This window comes from Emydura macquarii, unplaced genomic scaffold (assembly GCF_026122565.2).
Source record: "Emydura macquarii macquarii isolate MOO-44397 ecotype Brisbane River unplaced genomic scaffold, CSIRO-AGI_Emac_v2 contig_480, whole genome shotgun sequence".
Taxonomy (NCBI): domain Eukaryota; kingdom Metazoa; phylum Chordata; order Testudines; family Chelidae; genus Emydura; species Emydura macquarii.
This window is the reverse complement of record NW_027130617.1, coordinates 415,907-441,840: the sequence shown is the minus strand read 5'-3', so window position 1 is coordinate 441,840 and position 25,934 is coordinate 415,907. Positions and strand designations below refer to the sequence as shown.

The 25,934-nt window shown below is 36.6% G+C and overlaps 1 protein-coding gene across 3 annotated transcripts in view; it reads left to right on the top strand.

Moving 5' to 3' along the window:
- Positions 1-25,934, top strand: part of DENND1B (DENN domain containing 1B) — a 250,281-nt gene that overhangs the window by 154,212 nt on the left and 70,135 nt on the right. For all 3 annotated transcript variants that reach the window (XM_067538292.1, XM_067538291.1, XM_067538290.1), the window contains 3 exons: positions 6,590-6,690; positions 16,875-16,920; positions 21,623-21,724. In XM_067538292.1, coding sequence (XP_067394393.1) covers positions 6,590-6,690; positions 16,875-16,920; positions 21,623-21,724 — 249 coding nt within the window. The remainder of the gene's footprint in view (positions 1-6,589; positions 6,691-16,874; positions 16,921-21,622; positions 21,725-25,934) is intronic.

The following is a 25,934-nucleotide window of genomic DNA, read 5'->3' as shown; positions in this document are numbered from 1 at the left end:
AACACACAAGCAGGACTGGAAACATTTTCTAAATTATATACTTCTCTTGGAATCATAATCACTTTCTTAAATAATAGTTAATTAATTAATTGTTAGCTTTCATATAGTTCTTTTGTAGGTATTAAAACATTTTACAAAGGAGTTATATATAATTATCCTCATTTTACAAATGGGGAAACTGAAGCACAGAATATAACTGACTTGCCCAGCACCAGAAATTGAATCCAGGTCTCCTGAGTCTGTGCACTGCTTTATCCACCACGTTAAAAATGCCTCCTATATAATATGTGGATATTTATTAAATAAATATAAACACTTTGGACTAGTAAATGAGTTTAGGAACTGTTTAAATTTATTCCAAACATGTTCCTGACATGATTTAGTTGCCCCTAATTAACAAGATTTTTAAACATGGTTCTAATACAGTTTAATACCATCCTCACTGGCTTGACAAACCATATCAGAAAATAGTTTAAGTGGAGACTTGTTTAAGCTGATTTTAAACACAGTTCTCAGTTAAGTTCCATGCCCAGATATGATGGAATCTTAGAAGATGAGAAGATACATAGAATACCAGAACCTCCGTAATATACTTGTTGACTACCATGAGCTTAATTGTTCAAATAAAAATCTGAAACACAATCTGTACCCAAACACGCAACCGGTGCAGAGCATAACCATGGGTAGGCAGAATCCCCTCTGTTGACACCATAGACAGTTGACTTACCTCAGTCTGTCCTAGCTGTAGTCCAGTCATTTGGAAAGCCTATAGGAAAGGTTCATTGTTGGGGTTGAGCATTGGAATACCAAAAGCACGTATCAGAATTGTCAAGTCTACATGTGAGAAAGAAAGAGAGAGCTGTAGTTTTCTGCTATTAGGGAAAGAATAAACCTGCCTTGACCAGATCTGACCTAGTGCCATCTAACATCAGTTGCTCTTCAAGGGTGCCTCAGTTGTCAGGCTTCTGAAGAGATTACTTATCTGAAATGGGAAGATGTAAGGAAACACTCTGACTCTCCTCATAATTCTTGCTTCACTTGCTCAGTGTAATTTCAATCTTGCTGGGATTCAGTCTCAGCTAATTTAGTGTCATCCTGTCATTAATTTTACTAAGGAAATTTCTTAAACAACGAAATCCCCTAAGTGTCTTGAGACAGTAGCATATTATTAGTATTATCAGTAAGCACATACTTCCCACACACTTCTCCAAAAGATAGCAGATAGAATTAAAGAGCACTAGAATCATTACAAATCTCATGAGAACACAACATAAGATTTCCATTCAGGTTTATGTCGATTTACATGATGACACTGACTAGGGTCCCTTGTCAGGTAGCACTGAAACAGATGTAAACATTCCCACTCATACCTGACAGTGCAATAGAATCTATTGACAGGCAGTATCAAATGGTTCTGACAGCCATAATAATACCAACAAAGACAGACCGTCTCCATTGTGTTATTTGTGATTGACAAAGCTATCTCACCACCATATTCTTGTCTGAAAACAGACAAAAAGTTATCAAAATATTTATGTCCGGGTGCTTTTATAGCTGTTTTGCCACCACTTTCAAGACCTAAAAAATGTACTGGTATAGAACTACCAAACTGTTAGGTTTAGCAAAGTTCATACAACAAACTTTTTCCATCTTCTTTAAACCGTGGAAGTATGTAACTATCAAACTATCACATGTTACAAAAGGAATTCTGCCAGACAAGAATGTAAGTCAAAGTTTTTGCAGGGGAATGGAATGTCAGTTTCTGCACATTGCACTGGGCAGTTCTGACTCTGAAACTAAGGAATCCCTTCAACAATCCAACATGTTTCATAGGGAAGGTCATCTGTGTGGTGGCTCTTAAATCACTTTGTCTGATTTATCATTCTGCATGTCTAAAATCAGGTCTATGAAAATAGTTATGGGGAAATGTATCAGATTTTGCTATTGATGTAATCTCCAGTAGCCGCTAACAAGACTGGTAAAACTGGCCACACTCTTGAAGACAACTCCAAGACAGTTTACTGAAGATACTATCTGCCCTGAAAAATATCTGAAGCACAACTTTCTTGGGGATCAGCACTCTCTCATGTAATTCCCAATAATCCATGTTGAAATGGAATTCAGCCCGGATACAGTAAATTCACTCTTCTCCTCAGACAGCAAAAACAATTCTGCATTCTGCTGGGGACTCACATAAACCACACTGTCCATTACTTGTTTCAACCAGTCATTGTTTCCTATACCACTTTTCTTTGCCACAACATCATGGGACTCAGACTCCACTTTCTGCCCCATAACAAGAGTCCTGCAAATCCACAGATCATGTTTGTGGATTATGGATGGATACTGATCCAAATTTTATATCTGGAGCCCTGCAAATCTGTGGATGTCTCTTGATATCCATGGACTATGTTTGTGGATTGCGGATCGGAGGCAGATACAAATATTGTATCCGTGCAGGACTTTACCCATATCTTCTTTACTCAGGTCCCCACAGAAGTGCTAAATACTGCATTCTGGTGGTCATATATTACCATGCCTTGCAGACCTGTGAACAACAGCTCTGTGATACACAATTCCTTGGTCCCTTAGCAGTCCCCACTGGAAGCTACAGTCAGGTGTCCACTCCCCTCTGAGACTATCAGAGGTGCCTTCTGTATCCCACCACATGCAATGGTGGACTTATAAACTGCTGAGCTTGCAGGAAGTCACATGGTCAAGTACAGCCGTGTCCCTGAATACTTTTAAATTTTCCTTAAATATCTGGTTATTTAAAGCTAAAGATAGCTTTATCCCAGTATCTACAGAATTCCATATATTTCCTTGTATCTAGCAGGGGGAATACTATAAATGTTGAGATCCATTTGGGAAATAACATTACAGTTGTAATTTTAAAAAAAAGTTAAATCACAGGGTAAACCAAAAGCAAAATAAAATATGAAGATAAAAGTGTAAAATCCTTTCATGACACAAAGACCATAGTTATTACTTCTTAAATGTTGTAATGTAGGGTTGACACAGTATTCAGTGTCATTCAGCTGCAAAACATCTTTTCCCATATATGCTTAAATTCCCAAATTTCATTAGAAGTTAGAACACACTAAATATTTATACACTTCCCAGTGGTACGTTTATAAACCTGCTTACTCTTGTTTAAGGAATATTAAAACAATACATTTTTGGTGTATTACATGTAAAATGTAAGGAGAAATATAATGAAACTTTGTTAAATGAATAAACCAGTTAAGTCCATACTTTCCGTGTAGAAAAGAGTAAAGTTGCCATGTAAAAATGTTAAATTAATGCATATCTTCTGAATATCAGTCTAAAACATGGATTGCAAAGTAGTAGAAACCAATTAATAAAACATTAAATATATTGTGAATGTAATTATTCATTTCCTAGGTTGCTTTGGTTATGAGCATGAACCAAAACATAATGCACATTTTTCAATTTTTTGCATAACTATAAATAGAAATGCTTGTGTGTGCATATATCTATTTGTGTGTGTGTGTGTGTGTGTGTATAAATATAAGTTAGACAATGTAAGAATCCTTAATAACACAACTTCATTAACTAGGTAAAGAGATCTTTACCTATTAGGAAAAAGATCTTCATCTAAATTTTGGGAATCTTCTGATTAGCGCTTTGCTTTTTTTTCAGTCTGTGATTGAAATGTCTGCAGCAGTAATTTTTATATGGATAGTTTGGCTTGAAATACAAAATATAATAGAATATAAGTATTTTAATTTGTGAGTCCACATCCATTTTTTCTAAAGTACTTAAATACAGTACTGAATTTCTTGTACAGCATCAAGAACATTACTTAAAGTGTAAAGAAAGCAGTCCTAGATAAATCCAGTAAATAATAACGAACGCAAGAGAGAGAAAGGATGTTCATTTGGCAAAAGATAAATGAATAATTAACTTTGTAACAAAGCAATAATTATTAAAATGGCCATTACCTTAACTCCAAAAACAGTGTAATTGTAGTTGTCTGACATAAAGCTAAGAAACAAAATGTTAATCGGAAATGAACAGTTTAAATATAGAATTATGATATACTTGGCTTCCTGTAGTATAGCTGTCAAGCTTGGCAGTTCGTTGGTCAATAGTGACATTCTATGTGTCAGTGAACAGAGTCTCTTGATACCGTAACCTGCAGTTCACACATTACTGAAGCTCCAACTGTCGAACATTCAAGTCCCTTGGTATTATTGCAGTTTCCAGACTCTCCTGACTGGCTCATGTTTCATTCTTTGGCAATTTGCCCTAATGATATCCCTCAGGAGCTTTCAGACCCTCTTCTTTTCCATATTTAATCGTATTATATTAATCTGAGTGATGAGCAAACTGTGCTGCACAAATTGTAATTGTCTGTGATTTCTGCCAAGCTGCTCTTATAATTATTTTTCCCCATTTTTATTATAAAAATATATATGCAAAATTGTTCTATAATTTTTATAAAGAAGTATAACTGTCCAAGATACCCAGGATGCTAAAGCTTTAATTGCTGCTTTGTTCCATGAAGAGATTTCCCCTATAAAATCCATAACATTTCAGAACTGTACTAGCAGGATCCACATTTTTTTAGCTCTTAAATTTGCTAAAGTAGAAGTGCATGCCTAATAAAGACCAGTACTAATTAAGTCAATATTGGATGGTCATTTTTATCGATGACCTAATAAGACATTATAACCCTCTTTTGTCGTCTTCCATAAACAAGCTGGCTTCTAAACCTCCTTCTGTCTGTGTTGTTATCATAGATCACCACTAGATTATCTGTGGCAAATCAAGTAAAAGGGAAGGCAATTGTAGCACCAGTAGCAAAAATAAAAAGATTAGATTTTGAATCTTATCATGTGGCTGGGTTTCTGAAATCCTATGCTATGGAAAGGTGTTCCCTGACCCGCGCCGCCACCCTGATCTTTTACTACATTTTAGCATCTGCGAACTTCTGATCAGTAGGACTATGTTCTTGGTGATGTCACATGTGCTGGATCTAGGCTACCTCTGTTTGGAAACAGTGTTGATATTTTCTCATTTTGTGCAATTTTCCACCTGTTGTATTGATAAAATCAACCAGATTCAGTCCAGTTTATCTGTCTTCATGGTAAGCAGGGCCATGCATGGGAGAGCAAATGCAAAGTAATTGTTGTTTCAAATGGTTTTGTTCACAACAGTGTGTAGAGGTAGGGCCTCCAGTTAAGGATCTATGGCATGCAGCCCACAAGACAGTATCTCATGAATAGTAAAGCAAAGTGGGCTGTTGGGACCAGTATTAGTGGAGATTAACATCTCATTACAGGAGACCAAGGTACTAGCTTACCTCAAAAAAGAAGTTGTCCACTTTTTGGTCAGGCAACCATCTTCTGTCAACTTTTGTCCTTTCTCTAACCATGTCGTTTTTGGGAGGAGATGTGACAAAGCTGCTCTCCTTTTGTTGGGAGTATCCTGATTTACTGGACTCTTTTTTTTTCCAGAAGTATTTAGAGATGAAAACAGAAAGACAAAGGAAAACTTAGTTCAGCCCTGAGGCTACTCTAATTTGCACACTAACTGCTCTCAGGATGAGGGATGTGGAATAGTGTTGGAAAGTTACCTAAACTCCTTCTCAGATTAATGGAATGTAGCACAAGTTCACTTGAATCCCAGATGTCCATGATGATGATACCTGATCTGTCTTCTACTTTTGATACCCTTGATCGTGATGTGGTGTTAAGTTACAGGAGTAGAGGGAGCTTATGTTTGTGGCTTTGGTTTTTTATCCAAGATTACCAATGGTGATTTGCAGGAAATTGCATCACTTTTCCAAAGGCAAAACTATTTGTATGCTAATGCTTTTGTGGAAGGGTGAATGTTTGGGGTTTTGGCTCCTTAAATTTTTAGCTGGAAAACTATTTCAGTTTTGGGGTATGCAGCGGGCTTGTTGTGCTATTGGATGGCTATCCTTTGCATGGCCTATTAATGGGGATTAAAAAAAAATCTAAAAAGTAAACTGTACGATTCATTTCTGCTGTTACACTGACATCTGAGTTTGTTGACCTTGCAGGCATGATGCAAATACATCTGGTTGCTCAGGCCTTTCTTCTTTTTGAGGGAGGATGGCTGAGGAGGGATAACTATTAGGGATATCTTTTTCAAGTTGTGTCAATTCATTATTTTGTAAATGTTTGTGTACTTGATGTCTTTAAATCAAGATTTGAGAACATCAGTAGCCCTGCTTGAGGCTAAGGGCTTACTACAGGGGTGGGTGAGGGTCTGTGCAGGCAGTCAGACTAGGTGACCATGCTGGTCCCTTCTGGCCTTAAAGTCTATGAGTTTGTGTGTCTTGAGGTTATGATACTTTGGTCTAATGTTGATTGTGGGGTTTAGTGTCTGGGTGGTAGGTGACCTGTGATATACAGGAGGCTAGACTAAATGATCTGATGATCTAAATGCTGAAAATAATTGAACAATTGAAAATAATGTTAACAATGCTATATTTAAACAATTTTTTTTGCAATTGAGACTTTAAAGATATAAACATTTCATTTTAAAAGTTGTACTTTCTTTGTGTTAAAATTTGTGTACATATTTTTATTTTTAGTTAACTGCTTGTGTTCATGGCTCAACTGCATTGTTATATCCAATGTATTGGCAACATATATACATCCCAGTGCTTCCTCCACACCTGCTGGACTACTGCTGGTAAGAAAGCTAATATTTTATGTTTAATTCTGAGATACTTAGCCGTAGTAATGCCTAGTTTTGTCAGTCTAAGTAACTCATGACGACGTTAATAAATTGTGTGAATGAATACACTAATAATGATGTATGCCCTAATTCAGGGAGGCACTTAAGCTGGAACATAGATGAATTTAAGCATGTGTTTAAATGCTTTCCAATACTGTGACCTTATACTGTAATATGACTTAGTATCAATATAACATTTGGAAGCATGTTAACAGAAGCGGTTTATATTTTCCCAATGGAGAATGCATGCGATAATTTTAATAAAAGTGTCTAATGGTTTTCATTTATATAAAGTTGTTTTTTTGTTTTTGTTTTTAGTTGGAATTGTAAACTAAAGCCTGATTCTTGGATTTTGGTTCAGGAGCAAAAATTAATGAGCATAGAGTTTTTATTAATTACATATTATTTATATTTGAATTCCATCGGCATTTTTGAGACTCAGTCACTATTAGGAACCTATCTAGTTCCTACCCCAAGGAGCTGCATTTATAGACTGCTTTTGGGTACCCCAAAATCTTTGCAAAGAAATTGTTTTTGTCAATAAATGCTGCTGTTAAAGAATTGCACCAAACTGCGATGTGCAGGTCACATGGCAGACTTTGTATTCTTTGCAAGTTAGAGTTGAAAGTTGTGCTTTTGGTCACTAGGGGCATTTTTCACAATCGTTCAAGAGAAAGTGGCTCTAGTTATACATATTTGGAGACCATGTCAGGGTAATTTGATGTAATTTACTGTTCAGAAAAGCTTGGGCTTTAAGACCTAGGAATACCAATGACTTCTTATACATTTATTTGTATTACCATAGTCCTTAGTGATTCAATTGAAACAGAGGCCACATTGGGCTAGTCACTGTACATACAGATAGCAACAGATAGTCCCTGCCCAAAGGAGCACATAATTTAAATAGAGAATTCAGAAAAGAATGGGATAAATAATTATTATGCCCATTTTGCAGATAGGGAATTGTAGAGCAAAGAGGTAGTAGTAACTTGTCAAAAGTCAGACAGGAAATGTGTGATAAAGCCAGGAATAGAAATCAGGTCTCCTGAGTGCCTTAACAGCATCTGCCTTCTTTTCCTCTTTTTGGTTAGTGTTTCCTATATCTTCCCCCACACTTGAAATAATGTTTGTGTTTGGTCGGTTGCTGGATTTTCTATAGACTCTATGAGCATTGGTGTTGGTTTCATTGACTTCTGTTCAATTCCATCAGTATCTTCCTGATTTCCAAAGAAATTCTGAATATATTTGCTTAAGGCTTCTTGGTGTGGTCTCTTCTCGAGTGGATGGTTAATCTTCATGGGTTGTTTTTTCTCTCCATAGTAGGATCTTTACTTTATCTGTAAATTATCCTTTTTTTTTTCAGTCCTTCAAAGCATACCCAAGCCCTTCATTTCAAATGACACATTTCTCTTAGAGAATCTCATTCCTGTTTGCTTTCCCTCCAGGCTTTGAGAAAATGCATCAAGACAGGGATATAGCTTGGACACGGTTGTTTAGTTTTTGTGTCACTTGAACTTAGCATCAGAACTCCTAACTCTTCTTCAATATCATCCATCTCTGCTCTTCTCAGAAAGAAGGCAGATTTCTGAACCTGAATCCATCCTGTTCTTCACTTGATACTCTAGGATGTATATCTTGCATCACAGGGTTTTTTATTTCTCACTGCTAAGCCATGAATAGTATATCCAGACACTGTAGTGGCGGGTATTGTAGACCGTTGATTGTCATAATAATAGTTGAGATTCTAGATCTTAATGGCATGACTCAAAAATTTAATTCACATATTAAAGAAGCAAGGAGTTTCTAAACTTGTAAGACTTGTTTATATCCTCTTTCTTTTTTCCTTTAGCATGATAGAAGAAAAATTTTTTTTAAAGTATTCAAGTTGCAACATAAAAATAACAAAAGCAGCTGCATGATAGGGGAAATTACCACAGCAATTAACTTTTTTTTTTTTTGCTCAGCTTGTTGCATATCTATGTTTCTCTCTCTGACCGCTTCTAATACTTGGCTGTGTTCTTTTCAGGCAGATTGAAGTATTACAATAAGGGCTATGTGAAATACTTATGCTTTCCCATGTACTTGACTCTTATTAGCAAAATAAATATTTTCTCTACAATATATAACATGACCCAATGTGGAGGAACACTGATTAGATGTAGGACCATACCATGTGTGATTTCAGTGCTTAAATGCAATGAGAGCAATCCAAGGGTGCTCCCACAATTCAGAATGAGTAAAACCATAGACTGCACCATATTATTTCACTTGGATTTCATTATGTCTCCTATAGACTTAGTCATATTGTCACAGCATCATTGTAAGAAGAAACTCAATTCAAGAAATTGAGGTATTAGCAGCTTGCCACAAAACTTGTTTGTGCCAGAGAGGTGTGTCTGTTTTAAAATAGGTAAGAAACTCCAAAACAACTAAGATGATTTAGTCTACTTAGAGAATGTGGGCCCTGATCTTGCAGACAGTCACACATGTGAATAATCCTATCAAGCCCAATAGGAATCATAGGAATGTAGGGCAGGAAGGGAGCTCGAGGTCATCTACACCAGCACCCAGGGTTGGGGCAGGACCTAGTATACCTAGACCATCACTTTCTCCAACCTGTTCTTAAAAACTTCCACAACCTCCCTTGGAAGTCTGTTCCAGTACAGAACTATCCGTATAGTTAGAAATGATTTTTTCTAATATCTGACCTTTAAATACCCTCCAATTTGTTTGTACGCTTCTTTGAGTGTAGCATCCGTAACTGGACATAGTACCCTAAGTGATATTAGTCTTTTCACAACTGCATTGCATTGTTGATTCATATTCAGTTTGTGATCCACTATAAGCCCCAGATCCTTTTCAGTGATACTACCAATTTTTCCCCATTTTGTAGTTATGCATTTGATTTTTTTCCTTCCTAAGCGTAGTACTTTGCATTTGTCTTTATGGAATTTCAATTTGTTGATTTCTGATCAATTCTCTAATTTATGTAGTTCATTTTGAATTCTAATCCTGCCCTCCAAAGTGCTTGGAAACTCTCTCAATTTGGTGTCCTCCACAAATTTTATAAGCATAGTATCCACTCCAGTACCAGTCATTAATGAAAATATTGAATAATACTGGACCCAGGATAGACTCCTTTGGGTTCCCACTAGATAAGTCTTCCTAGTTTGACAGTGCACCTTTGATAACTACTCCAAGTACAATCTTTCAACCACTTTTGCATCATTTTTATAGTAATTTAATCTAGACCATATTTTTTTAGGTTGCTTATGAGAATGTAATATGGGGCTGTGTCAAAAGCCTAACTAATATCAAGATATATCACATCTACAACTTTCCCCGTAACTATTAGGCCAGTAACCTTCTCAAAGAAGGAAATTAGGTTGGTTTGGCATGATTTGTTCTTGACAAATCTATGTTGGCTATAATCTATACACCAATTATCCGATGCTTACAAATTGATTGTTTCATCATTTCATACATTCATAGATTCCAAGGCCAGAAGGGACCACTGTGATCATCAAGTTTTACCTCCTGTACAGTGCAGGCCATAGAACTTCCCCAAAGTAATTCCTACGGCATATCTTTTAGAAAACATCCAATCTTGATTTTAAAATTGTCTGTGGTGTAGGATTCAGTATCCCCCGCCCCTTAGTAAATTGTTCCAATGGTTAATTACCCTTACTGTCAAAAACATACACATTATTTTCAGTCTGAATTAGTCGAGCTTTGACTTTCAATATGGGATCATGTTTTACCTTTTTCTCCTAGATTGAAGAGCTCATTATTAAATGTTTTTCCCCATGTAGGTACTTAGATTGTAATCAAGTCATTCCTTAGCCTTCTCTTTGTTAAGCTAAATAGATTGAACTCTTTGTCTATTACTATAAGATATGTTTTTTAATTCTTTAATCATTCTCATGGCTCTTCTGTGAACATGTTCCAATTTATCCATATCCTTCTTGACCTGTGAGCACCAGAACTGGTTACTAGTGCCAAATACAGAGGTAAAATAACATCTCTGTTCCTACCTGAGATTTGTCTGCTTAAGCATTCCAAGATCGTATTAGCTCTTTTGGCCAGTGGGTCACAATGGGAGCTCATCTTCTGCTGATTATCGACCACAATCCCCAAATCTTTTTCAGAGACACTGCTTCCCAGGATAGAGTCCACCATTCTCTGAGTATGGCCTACACTCTTTGTTCCCAGATATATAAATTGATATTTAGCTATATTGAAACACACATTGTTTGCTTGTGTACAGTTTACCAGGTGATCCAGATCTCTCTGAATCAATGACGTGTTCATTATTTACCACTCCCCCATTGTTTGTGTCATCTGCAAACTTCATTAATGATGATTGTATATTATCCCAGATCATTGATAAAAATGAAAACTAGCAAAGGGCCAAGAACTGATCCCTGCTGGATCCCACACCTGCTCGATGATGATTCCCTGTTTAAAATTACATTCCAAGACCTATCAGTTAGCCAGTTTTTAATACATTTAATATGTGCCATGTTAATTTTATGTGATTCTAAATTTTTAATCAAAATGTCATGTGGCAGCCATGTTGATTTTCATTAATTACATTACCCACCTTTAATTATTTATTAATCAACTCCTGTATCAGCTGCTCCATTATCTTGCTTGGGATTGATGTTAGACTGACAGGCTATAATTTCCTGGGTCATCCCGTTTACCCTTTTAAAAAATTGAGACACCATTAGCTTTTTTCCAGTGTTCTGGAACTTGCCCAGTGTTCCAAGACTTATTGAAAATCAATCTTAATGGTCCAGCGTGTTCCTCAGCCAGCTCTTAAAACTCTTGGATGCAAGTTAGCTGGATCCACTTATTTATAAATGTCTAACTTTAGTATGGTAGCTTTTGTTTAACATCCTCCAGAGATACTAATGGAATGGAAAGAGTGTTATTAACAGCTTATGATGAGACTGTATCACCTGTTGCCTCTCCACCCACAGATACATAACAGAAATATTTCATTGAACACTTCTGCCTTTTCTGCATTATTATTGATAATTGTGCTATTTTTATTTAGTAATGAATCAATATCATTGTCAAGATTCTTTCTGTTCCTAATATATTTAAAAACCTCCTTATCATTCTTTGTTCTGGCCATAGAGTTCTACTTGTATTCTTTTGCTTCTCTTATCAATTTTCTGCGGTTTCCAACTTCTGATTTATATTCATTACTATCAATTGCTGGTTTTTTCCATTTGTTTATATATATATATATAAACAATTATTATATATAAATTTTATATATATATTATATATATTATATAATATATTATATTATATATAAACAATCATATATATAATATATATATATATATTATAGCTGTCTTCACTTCCCCTATGAACCAGGTCAGTTTTTTAACAAGCACAGCATGTTTGTGCTTGATCTGGGCTTTGGGGACATTTAGAAAACAATATTCTTAACTGATTCCCAATTATCAGTCACAATTTTCTGACTAAACTCTTCCTCACAGTTGATTTGGTTTGTAACTGTTCTCAGCTTTGTGAAATTTGTTCTATTAAAGTACTAAGTATATGTGTATATATATTACTTATCTGCACTTTTTTCCTGCTTGCACATTATAAATGTGATGAAGTCATGATTATTTGTACCTGAGCTACCATTAATTTTTAGTTTAGTGATCAGTTCCTTTTCATCTGTTAGGACAAGATCTAATAAAGAATTCCCCTGTGTTGGCTGCAACACTTTTTGAGTTAGGAAATTGTCATTTATAATGTTTAGAAATTCCAAGAATGTTGTACTATTGGAAGTGTGAGACCTCCATTATATGTCGCTCAAATTGAAGTCCCTCATGATCACTCAGGTTTTTTCCCTGAAATTATAGATAGGTGCATAAGGAGGCAGTCATCTTGTTACTTAGAGAGATTTGGTGGTCTGTAGCAGACACCAAGTAATACTCCATCTTCTGCTTTATCTGTTAGGATATTTATCCATAAACACTCAAGATGATTTTCTTCTGCGTTATCAGTGACTCAGAAACCAATTTGCCATTTTTTACTTAGAGTGCCACTGCCCCTCCCATTTTGCCAGCTGGATCCTTCATAAATAGGTTATAGCCATTGATTTTTAACATTCCATTCATGTGAATCAACCCACCAGGTTTCACTAGTACAAACTAGAGACGTAACCTGGCACATCTTCCCTGGTGATCCAGACTGTTCCCCTGTGGAATCCTTGCTAGGACATCCCTCCTTTCTTTCCTGGATTTTGCCAGCCATTTGCATCTGAGCCCTTGAGCTCAGAAAGTAACATTTTCAAAAGCACCTAAAAGTGGCTTAGGAGCTGAAACCAATGAGACTTAGGCTGACTAAGATCTCCAGTCACTTTTGAAAATAGGACTGAATCTCCTTAATCACTTTGGAATCTTTGAAAATTGTACCCCTTGCCAATAGCAATAATGTCAGAGTGGTACCAGTTCTGAAAAATACTGGGAAGGAAGTGTGAGGTATGAGTCAAAAGGATATGGAGGAAGGGCCCCAAGCACTACCTTGTAAAAGCCTGGATCTCCTAATCTGTAATCCTGTGGTGGCTGTTGTAGCAGCATAAATGCGAGAGTGGGTTTCATCCTCACCACAAGGTAGGAGGTTCTGCAGAGAATGTCCAAGAACAGGTAAAGCATAGTCAGTGGAGGACATGAGTCTGAAACACAGGTTTCATTCTGGCTCTTTCTCATTCTGTCTTCGGGCAGTGTCACTCCCACAATCTGTTACTGGCTGCTTGGCCACCACGTAGTCTCTCTCTTGGTAGACCCATCACACAGTCCAATTTGAATCAGAGAGAATCTCCATGGTATTTCCCTGGCCACACTCGGGCCAGCATGTCTATCCCATATGCAGTGTAGTTGTAGCCATGTCTGTCCCAGGACATTCAGAGAGACAGGGTGGGTGAGATAACATCTTTTATTGGACCAACTTCTATTGCTGAGAGAGACAAGCATATTTACAGTGCGATTACTCTGTCTCTCACCTATCAGTCTTCGTCCTCAAAGGAAACCTGTACAACAATTTCAAAAGGCGAGCCTGGGAGCTTAAATTCATAACTTTGCTAGACTCTAAAAATCATGGTCCGAACAGAAACACTTGATTAATGGCTTATTACAACAGTCTGTAACCCACTAACCCTCCTTTTTGTCCTATGACAGCAGAGGTGTTAATGGGCCAGTCTTGCTTGAATGGTCCTTAGAATATGTGCTAACTACTTATGCTAAACAGTCTGTTCTATTTTGCATTTAGCAGTGATGCTGGGAGTACCTTTTCCAGACCTAAAGAGCTCTGTGTGGCTGGAAAGTTTGTCTCTCTCACCTACCAAAATTGATTCAGTAAAATATATGATCTCACACACCTTGTCTTCCCCATATGCTGTCAAGAGTTCTTGTTAATGCCAGATTTTTATCTTATCTGAAGACTTTTTCATCTACCTACCTGGTTAGCACTCTAAGCATGAGACTTAAGAATAAAAGAAAATAAAAAATGTTTTAAAAAAATTGAACTAACAGAATGTTTGCAAATCATCACATTGTGCATTTTGCTTGTGTGTTAGATGTTTTATGTCTGCTTTTGCACATTCACACTCGATCCTCCTCCAGTGTGACCTGTTTGGTCTGTGAGCTCTGCTGGACATGGACTGTCCCCCGCTCAGTAATGTGCTAGAACAGGGGGGACTCAGTCTCATTTGAGTCCTGTAGGCACTATCGGGATCACTGTGGTAATACTTTTCTGGCTGCTGAAGGCCCTGTTGATGCTGCCACTTTCTGCAGTTGCATTTCAAAACACCTAGAAACAGGTCTTGCATACCAACGGTGTTGACCATCGTGAATGGAGAGAGGGGACAAAAGAACTAGGCTCTCCATCGTACCATGACAGCCCCTTATGAGTTGGCAGATGTGGAGGCTGGTCAGTCTGAACTGTCACTGCTACCTCCCACATCTGACCCCTGTAAGGTTGCTGTCTCCCTTTATCCTTCCTCACGCACCTGGCAAACCAGGCCCTGCTGGAGGGCTGACCCGAATTAGGAAAAATAGGAGAAATTCATACACAGACTACAAAATGTAAAAATAAAGGTCTGACTTAGATTATTGGAAAAATCAACATTATGCTAACGTTGTTAATTTAGATTGAAATCAGGAGGCCTCAGAAAATGTGAGGAATTTACAACATATCAGCTCCAACAAGTAAGCAAAATGGGGTGTGCTAAGCACAGAGTTGTTCAGCCATAACGTTGAACTTCCTTTGTTTTTATTGACTAAAACTAGGTTTTAATAGTCTATGACTTTCATGTGAATGAACACGCCACAATCACATTTATTTTGTTTAATCATTGCTGGAAATTTATGTTCAAAAGTGATATGTGCTTATTTATATCAAGCTAAAAATGTGTCATCTTGTCTGTAGGCTATGATCTATGTAACATTTGCTTTGTATCCAAACTCTATCATACCGATTAAGGAGAATTTATATTTTGTGTCCAATAATTCTGACTTTTGTCAGTAACTCGTAATCTGGGGCTGTTTCATGATATTCTTAAGCAGGCTTTGATAGCTGGATGACTGGGATAAGCCTTCCCCTGGTGAGATTATTTCTAGTTGTTACACAGTATCAATGGAAAAGAATGCTGGAAAGCACATTTGACAGAATATGATCTATATGAAAAATTTCACAACCCTAAACTTTCTTTATTATATGGTTTTGTGGAAAATGTGGTTCTTTGAAGTACATCCCTAGCTTGTTTTATAGTTATTTAAATATTCTCTGATAATCACCATGGACAAGTTTGTTTCACGTATCTAGGTTAATGTGATATTATGCTGTACACCTTCAGCAATTACCTTGCTGTTCAGTGTTCACGTGCTGGTTCTTGGATCTTTTTTCCACCATTTATGGCCTGTTTTCTCACAGATGTGGGTATTATTAGTGTAGCTAACTCTAATTAATTTCTCCACAACGTTAGTTTTGTCAGTTTTTTCCCCTGATATCAAGCATTGGCTGTAGTCTTATGGAAATTAAATTCAAGTAAAATGATGTTATTAATTAATACCACGGGTCATATGCACTCTTTAAATGGTGCTCCTTTCTCTTAATTCCAAATGATAGCATTGCTTTAACTCTTTCTTTTAGCGTGAAGTCTTGGTATGCAGCCAGTCTTTTTTTGATAACCAGTTTACTTGTGAGACTGAGTCAGCTTCTGGATTGGAAAGATATAGAAATGGTGACAAATGCCTTTGTGATCTCAACTTGACTACAATATTTTACTGCAGTCTAAATCTGATGGCTTCACCTGAATTAGAATGCAGCATTTCATGGTATACTTTGGGTTGTTTGCCGGGATATACTTTATTTTCTTAGGTCACACTTGGAATTAGAGACTTATGGTATAGCGCTCAGTATTATACAACTTTAAAACGCCCAATAACAAAGATTGGTATTTGGATCTGGGCTAATGTAAAGGGCCTACGGCCTATATTGTAGCCACAAAACATAGACAACCGAAACTGGCATCACCTCTTTATGATATTTATATTATAATATGGTGATGTAATCATTCCCAATTATGTCAGCCAAGAAGAATACACTCTTCAAAATGGCAGATAAAAGTCTTCTTAAATCGGCTTTCCTCTTGCAACTCTCAGGCTGGAGCCAAACTCATGGCGTGTGGGCTCCCCCAGGTTAGCACTACAGAGCTATGTCTGCTGAGCCTGAACTTGCTTGAACTTAACCTGAGTAGTGCCAAGTCGAAGAGATCTGATTCAGGCTGGCTAGAATATGTGTCAAACCAAGCTGCTAAGCCAGCCTTAAACATCTGATTTTATTTGTCTTAATTCCCCTAGGTGGGTACTTACTGTGTCTTATGTTCTACAGAGTCTGCTCCTGTTGGAGATTTAAAAACAGAATAATTTCTTATGCTTCATTTAGACTAAAGATGTGTCTGCTCAAAACTGCTTTAAATGGTGAAAACCAGTTGGAGTCTGCTTTGTGTAGAGCTTTTCTATATTTGTTTGCCATCAGGTTAAGAAGATGAAGATACAGGTGGTTTGTATTTCAAGAAAAAAAATGATTTTTTTTTTCATTTTTTATTTCAGTGCTCCGATGCCATATCTAATTGGAGTTCACTTAAGCTTAATAGAAGTGAGTAATTTTCAAATTAACCTTTATATTTTGTATATGTGTGAGAGATGAGATCGTGAGAAAAAATTGTAGGGCGTATTATCTTTTTTCCTCATGGGGAAAAATTAATGAAAATGTTGTCAGTTGTTTCATTAGGAACATGCATATTATGGAGAATAATTTTAATGAAGTTGCTTAGAGAATGAATGCCAGTATAAGTAGCATAATGAAATGACTGACTTCAAACAGTGGAAACACCAGGAAAGTAAAATGTCCTTGGTAAAAGTTGGGTTTTCAAATGTGCTATATGGATGTTTAGGTCTTGCATCATGTGCTTTTGCTTATATTTAGTTAGTTTGTATGAATTTCTTGTACATTATGTTTGGTGTATTTGACACCCTGTGTAAAATATCATGTATCTGCTTCACTAATCTTTAGTGGACAGTCAACTTAATTCACATAGGATATGTTTACATTGCCATTAAACACTTGCAACTGGCCAGGGTCACCTGACTTGGGCTGCAGGGCTATAAATTTGCAGTGTAGATGCTCAGGCTGGAGTTTGGGCACTGAGACCCTCCCCACTCATGGGGTCACAGAGGCCGGGCTCCAGCCCAAACCCAAATGTCTACACTGCAATTTTATAGCCCGGCAAGCCCAAGTCAGCTGACATGGTCCAGCCGCAAGTGTTTTGTTGCAGTGGAGACATATCCTCAGACTACAATGTTCCATTTAACAGGGTGAGAAAGAAAGATTGACGAAGCTGCTGTTTTTCATCTTCTTGTGTACAGTTATCATCCTATAAATTACTATGGAATCTCTAACCTTTAAAAAACTTGAAAAACGGATTCATTAATGCTGTAGATGTTGCAAACGTGCCCAAATGCTTTGGCCTCAACTCAAGTTTTTCCTGATGATAAAAATAATTATAATGGTTAACAAGACTCTCTTGGAGTCTACTAAGCATCTGTGACCTCCCCATTCACAAGTCAGACCTTATTCTAAAAGAGTATTTGATTTGATTTTTCCAGTTGAACTTTTTACATTCTTACTCTGCTGTAACTCTCTCTGTAAGAACAATTCAATGTTATCAGATGGTCATATACAGGCATAACCATAACTTTAATTAAAACTTAAAAAAATTGTTTTGCCCAAAGACTAAAGGTTACTTTTTCAGAATGTTGGAAGAAGGAATGTGAGGTTCTAGGCACTGTCCCTGAGCAGTTTTTAATGCTTTAGAGACAGCGGCTCATATTATGTCATCTTGTAATTATTTGAAGATGTCATTTGACCCTGCTTATATGATATGGTTCTAAGTTTTCATAGAAGATACTTTGGGCTGGTTCACACTTACCGGGCGATTCGGCGGCAGTCGATGGGAATTACACAAACTACGCAGAGTAGTTTGCGTAACTGACGTTGACTGCTCTGCTTCCCTTCTGCGTGCTGTTCTCACTGTGCTGAGCTGATGAACAGCGTTCCCGTTGGCTCAGCACTACGCTACTTGAGGGGGTGGACTTACTCAGTTGACTTCCTGATCGATTGAGCAGGTCTCACTGACCGCTCAATTAATCAAGAAAGATCAATCTGGCGGCGGCGATTTTGCCTTTGTCAGTCTCCCATTCAAGGGCTCTCTTTGGTTTCGACTTACAAGGTCATTTCTAAACAAGAGTCGGTTCACATGTGCTTTGGTGAAGTATGGTTTTTTTCTCCTCCAGCCCTGTCACCTGTATTGATGGTCTTCTGTACTCCTTTTGTAGGATAAGAGTCTACACCTACACATGCTATTATGTTGACCATGGTGGCATGGTCCTCTAAGACAATAAGTAATCTGAAAAAGGGTTACTATAAAACTGAAACTGTTGAGTTCCTCCTTAAAGCCATATTATTTCCAGGACTACATAAGCAACAATTTAGCTATCTTTCTTCCAAAGAACAAATCACTGAATTCTTACCTTGTGATCACTTGCTTTCATGAAAAACTGCTTCATCTTCGCTTCTATAAAATGAGTAGATACCCAAGACCTCTGAACTCACAGAAATCCTCAAAACATTAGCTAATGTTTCCTTTGATTCTTAGTGTGCTTATATGCTTAACTTCATCTTCTGTGTTCCACAAATATAAGGTGCTGAAGTGCTGTTGTAATGAACTTTTATCCAGAGACTGTTCTGCCTGCAAATTAGGGGTGAAACAGTTTTACGTAAACTTGAAGTGAAATGTAAGTTCAAAATATGAGTTCTCCAGACATTTCAGTTGCCTCTATCCACATGACTTATGTTTTTCAAGCAGATCTCTACAAGTGGATAGTATATCTATCTTACAGGTTATAGGGCAGCAGACATTCAGTGTTCATGGAAGACTCAGGTTAATTCTAGGACGGTTAATGTAGAGTTTCCTATGTGCTTCGTGTTCCCTTTAAGTACATCTGCAGAGTTCCAAACATACTTTGTGGAGATATTACTGCATTAATTCAAAGGACAATTTTGATAATGCAACCTCACATTTACTTTTCCTTAAGTAACCTTCATTATCTCACCTTGTAATGTTCACAGTTTGTTAATCTTTGAGACAGGAATTCTCCAAATGTCTCTCTCTTTCTTAGACAAGATGGGTGAGGTAATATCTTTTATTGGACCAACTTCTCTTTCTCATATTCTTGGATAATGATGGAGTTTGTGAAAATAAATAAAGAAGGAAGAGGCAGATTCATATCCTAAAGTGTTTAGTAATAGGGTCACATGCTAGGTTGTATACAATTAGTAAAATGAAGCGCTGGCCAGCTCTGGTTACTGTTCTAAGGAAAGCAAGATTAGGTGGTGGTAGGAGGTGGGTTAGAAGCTCGCTGAGAATGTGGGACAGAGGGATGAGAGGGAGAACAAGGGCAGTTACAAGAGAGTCGGTGGGGGAAATGGGGAAGATGGGGGCCATAGCCTGCTCCAGGCTGGGTGGGGGCATAGTTCCTATTGCTGTTACTATGGCAGTTCCTTGGTAACTGGTGCCCTGTGTGCTGGCATTCCGTGTCCCCCACCTAGGTGCTAGTTCTCTGTCTCTCCCGGTGGCATATGGGGTCCTGGCACTGGTGTCTCCTCCAGGACCCTTGGGACCCAAAGATTGATCAGGCTTGGCCAGGGAGTCACATGAGCAGCCAGCTCAGGGCATAAGCTGTGTCTCTCCTGTGTGGTCCCTGCACCACCAACCCTGAATGCCACCGCCTCTACAGCTAGCCGAGTGAAAGAAGACAGGGAGAAGATAATTGTTTCCACATGCTTCCCAGCAGGTGATGGGCCTGACTCTATGCACTATGGCAGCCAGTCCAGCCCTTCCTCCAGGTCCCACTCTTATTTCCCCCTTTCCTCCTGTGTGTGTGCAAGGGAGCAGAAACATACCTGGGTCCTGCTCTTGCCTCTGTGAGATATTGTGAGGCAGAAAACACCGGAGGACAGAATCGTACATGAGCCCCACAATATTTCCATTGCACTGGCACTAGCCCTCAGTGACCTCCCTATTCCACCGCCCTTGGTGATAGAAACAACTGCAAGTTCACCTGATCCGCTTACTGTCATTTACAGATTTCAAATAGTGGACATACCTGACATTTCTGATTTTAGTTTAAAAGAATTCTCTCAGTTTAATTTGATAGTTAGCTAGTAGTGAACCTGTTGGACAATGAGAGTTTTGAGATCATTTGCTCTCCTCTTACTTATATTTTCATGCTATGCCCTTCCCACCTATAGTTCAACTGCTATTCCGCAACTTCCTTTGTTTCAGTAGTAAATGAATTGTAACTGCAGCTGTCTCACCAGTTGTCATGCTCTTTGCCTGGCTGGCAGACAGTGCTATTCTGATATGCTGATGTAAAAGACGTCAACTGCTGTAGCATTATGGTCACCCAAATCATTTGTTAGGCTTCTGCGAGAGAGTTTATTAGGCACATCTTTACATTTTTTCCTTATTGTATGCCTGATTTTTTTCTTTAAAAATAACAGGTAAATGGGTTGCATATGGTATGTCACAGATTAGAGTATATTCATTTTATCTTTATAATTTCCCTAAAATTAAATGGTGACTGTGTTCTGTTTTTAAACCCAATTCTGCCACTTTCACAAGCCCTATACTACTTGGGGCTATATAATTCACTTGTAATTTTGGAAACTTTGAAACACATATAGGTATTAGGCTTAAATATCACCAACCAATTGTTAAAGTATACTGCTGCATCTTCTAAGTGCCCAGTTGTAGTTTCATCCCACATGATAAGGTATTTTAGTATTGGGATCAAAATAAACAAGCAAAAACCCTTTGAACTGGTCAGTAGTTATCCAAACAGTTTCAGGATGAAGGATCAAATTGCACCTTCAGTTCGATCTGTGCAACCCCATTGCCAGCAGCATGGTTACGTGGATGTAATTTGAGGACAAATTGTCCAGAAAAATATCTGAATAAAATTATTAATTTTAATTTTGAGGTTCCATACAGTACATTTTGCTATTTCAAAGTATATGCAGTTTTTGCACTGTTGATGTTCACTGAAGGGGAAAGTACTTTTTAAAAAATTTCACATAATGATATTCCTGATCCATAACACGAAAATGTTTGCCTTTTCACTTATTTGTGAATTATTATCATCCTCTGTATAATCCCCAGTTAAGCATAGAAAATTGTGTAATTTATGAGGACACTATATTAAAATACTAATACCCACTTGAATTTTTTCCTGAACAGAGAGTGAAAAATAGATCACTGGAGGATGTGGTTATGCTAAATGTTGACACAAACACTCTAGAAAACCCGTTTAATGACCTGAACAACCTACCTAGTGAAGTGGTAAGTCTGATGGGTATTTCATGTTGTTGTTTTTTCTTTTCTAGTAGCTTGAATTACTAATAGTTATTTTTGCCTGCTTTTGCTAACTGAAATAAAAGGAATAAGAGGGAAAAAAGTATCAGCTGTAGACCCCATATTTAAGATTTTTACTTTTTTGACAGTTGAGGAGATGTTGAATGGAACATCATATTCCTTATTGTAAAAGCAGGATCATAATTATAAAGCTAGCTGCATTCATTAGGCATTGCTGCTTTAAACGCAAGAGTCTCTTCATCTCATCTTAATCATTATATTACAAAGTAGGCATTTCTGTCTGCCTAGTGGCATGTCTTGCAAAAGAACGAGAGAGTTTTTGAAGGCAAAAAGAAGAAGGGGGCCAATTATCGGCTTCTGCTTCCCTGCCACCTGCCAGCGCTTTTCCTTTTAATTAATGATCTGATGGCACTGGTCAATATAATAAGAAATGCTTGTACAGTTGGGGTCAGAAAATTCAGGCTTTGATCATCTTCAACTTTCTGAAACATTTATTTGTTTTCTCTAAATTATTTCAGTTTTATTTTAATCTTTTCTATCCTGCTGAGGGTCGCATAAATGAAAACCTACACTGTTTGTCATTTACTTTGGCAGAGCAAAGACTGCTTACTTAGAATTCTATTTGTAAATTAAACTGCTAACCCAGTTTGTCATAAAAGACATCTGATTCTTTTGAAATGACGAAAACTGTCTTTTGTCTGTAAAGGATGATAAATTAAGTGCCAGTTCTTTCTGGACTTTGATCTTACAGAGATTTTTTCCCCCCTGCTGCTTATGATAGAACATATTCTGTATTTCATGTTAAATACTCCTCAAAAATGCATTACACTTACCTTGCTTTTCCTTAATATAGTGCTGAAAGTGTACTCTTGTGATACCAATGTGTGTATTTCAAGTTTTAGATATTCAAGGTATAATAGTAGTATGCTATTTTAAATATGTGCCAACAAAAAGTATATTATAGAAAGGACTGATATCAAATAGTAACCTGTTTCCAGAATTGCAGAATTTTTAAACCCGGTATCTTAACCAAAATAAAGCACTACAGTGAATGATAAGCCCTATCTTTATCTCAATGGTAATTTGTCTGAGTACATGTATAACAGAAAGCAAAATCCTGATGCTTACATTAATGATCAGCTCCAGTTTATTTTAATATGGTTATATTCTTAACTTTTTTGAGATAATCAAAGCAGAGGTTGACCAGATAAAATGTCAAATACAGCCATCTCCAAGCTCTAATAAAATAATTTGATATTGGTTATATTTAATCTGATTGTGGTATATTTGTCATTCATTTTAAATGTATTGTATTTTGCATCAGAATAACAAGTTAAGTCAAATACAACCAGTCATTCATTGTTGTGTGAATAATTCTGGCTGACTTTGCATTAAGTGAAAAATGTTATTTTGCTGAGGTTAGAATTAAAATCATGAAAGTATATATGCTTTGTCACATGATAGTTAGATGTGCAATTCAGAATTAAGCGTAATCTTTGTTATATACCAGTACTGTTAGTGACAATGATTTCAAATTGGAAAAAAAAAAGTGCATACATTGGGAGGAAATCTTCGTTTGTTTCTAAACATGCTTATCAAAATACTCTGATTAGGTAAACTGGATTAAAAAGAAAATTAGTGAACACAGATTCCCATACTTTTAGAGGTATGTTGTTCCCCAGGATATGTGCAAGTCCTATTAATGTTAATAAGGGTTACCCAGGCACATAGAGTACACAATGGACTTTTTATAAAGTACAACATTCCATATACAGTATGGAACAAAACAGGGTAACTGTGTTTTTATAGATGTCTCACTTACAGGATTTTATTTGAACATATTTTTCTGGATAAAACAAGTTTTAGTAGGTTACTTTATATTTACTTTGCGTCTCCCCATCTCTTTCTGACTTGAGCAGTGAAACAGTTTTCCTTGTGGAACTAATTTGTTAATTAAAAACACGTACAAATGTGGGTGAAAAGTCCTAAACAAAGAGGACAGACAATATACAGATTTTGGCATATAAAACTGTCTTTCATGCGTAAGAGAAATTACAATTATAACTGCTAATACATGGGAATAAATATTTAAAGAATATTTTAAAGAATATAGAACAAAAATGATAGGTCAGACTGAAAAGATCACAGCAAATACTTGTAAAACACATAAATACATATAAAAAAAAGCCCACAAATATATAGACAAGGGTAATAAACCTTTTGATGAAAAAATATATAAATGGGAATAGCAATTAAGAGTGTTAAAGCATAACAAACTGCTGAAAGTATAAAGGAAGCTTTAAGTTTACCATCCCCCTCCAAAAACTGATTTCAGACAAATTAACAAGCCACCATAATAAATTTAACATTTTCAAAGGATATTCTAAAGCTGCCTCTTGTGTCTAAAAGGAAATTGGATAATAGCTTTCTTAATCAATAAGCCTGAAGATAATATGTTTTCAGTGGCGAGACACGTAACAGTTTAGCGAAGTGTAGTAATCTGACTATTAAAATGTTAATGTTACTTTTACAGTGAATGAATTTCTTTAAAAATATAATATGAAATCTGAAAAAATTACTATTTGATATTGTGTCTAATATATTATAATTAATTAAGTGAGATTTAAAGAACCTTTTTAAATCATTCCGTTAAGCATTTAAATTATACTTACAGGCTAGATGACTTTCTGTGCATGTGAACTCTATTATTTTGTCAGATTGACCAGTGGTCTTGACTGTTCAAAGGTCAGTGGTCACAGTTGTCCTGAATTACCAGTCCTTTTTTCATGTGGACCCTCTGCTGCGTTGCATGCTGTAATCTTCTTAATGGCTTCATTCCAATATTCACACATAATATTTTAGATTTATTGACTGTTAGAAATACTACCATGCCAGTAGCAGTTCCGCTATTCCTAAGGTATTTAAAATTGGACAAATAAATCAATGCAGGACTTTCAGGAATCCTTTATTTTCCTTAAGGGGGAAAAAGCCTTCTTCCTGTCTTCTGACATGAACACTTGTTTTTAGATTTCATCATTTCACTATAGATTTGTCTTATTTCTTTAAAGAAAAACAAAATAAGCATCTATTTCAGTAAGAGTAAATTTTTCTAATACAATAATTCTTAAAACTCCACTTTTTCTTCCTGTTAGGCCTTGTAATATGAAGTTTTCAGTGATGGCTGAGACTAAAAGCACCTCAAAATTATAGATGCTGGTCCCAATCCAGCAATGATTTCCACACATGCTTAACTTCATGTCAGTGGGACTACACATGCACTTAAAGCTAAGCACGTTCATAAAGACTTGTAAGATTGATGTCATGCGTTTAATACCACGAGCAGTTCCATTGACTTCAGGATTGGGCCCTCTGCTTGTCTTGCAGTGTGTCAAAGCTTTGAGAAATATGTAAATGATTTGTGGAAAATTAGAATTCTTTAGGTTTTAATATTTTCTGCATTTTGTTAAATAATGGTTCCAAGTATTAAAAACCTATAGAACAACTGAAAAAGAGAGGGTCTGTATAGCATTTAGACATTAGAAATGCAGAACAGTACCTATGTGTATTCTTTTCATCAAGAATTATATTTTAGATACATAAAGTAAACCAATTTCAACCTCATAAATCAGCCTTATATTTAAAACCACTCCATATTTGATAAGTAGACTCTAATTTATTCAGAAAACTGAATATTTGCTTTAAATAATAGTTCCTGTGAGTATGTTATTCCTCAAAGTACAACAGTTAATGCTGTTGTAAAATAAATTGTGAGTAGTTCCTAACTGTGAAACTGATCTCATTAGTCATAATATTCAAATTTTTTACTTATAAAGTGTGTCAGTAGGAAAACGTATTATAAAAAAAATTATTAATCGGTTAGAAATCCAGAATGGCTGGCAAATTAGGCAATATTGGGAAAGACAGCTGCTTATGTGCAGAGATTTTTACAGTCAGTTGGCATCACGATGTACCTCGGTATAATTTTAGAATTTACAATATTAGATTTAAAATGACAGCATTCTTTAGTTGAATCATGTTTGATTTTGGAAATATCGACAGGCAGAAGCCTGCCAATTTTAAAAAAATAAATGGATATTTAGTGCTAAATGTTGAAGGGCTGAGATGTCCGAAGTCTGTGTGAAGAGAAACTCTTTTAATTAATCTTCATATTCTGAGG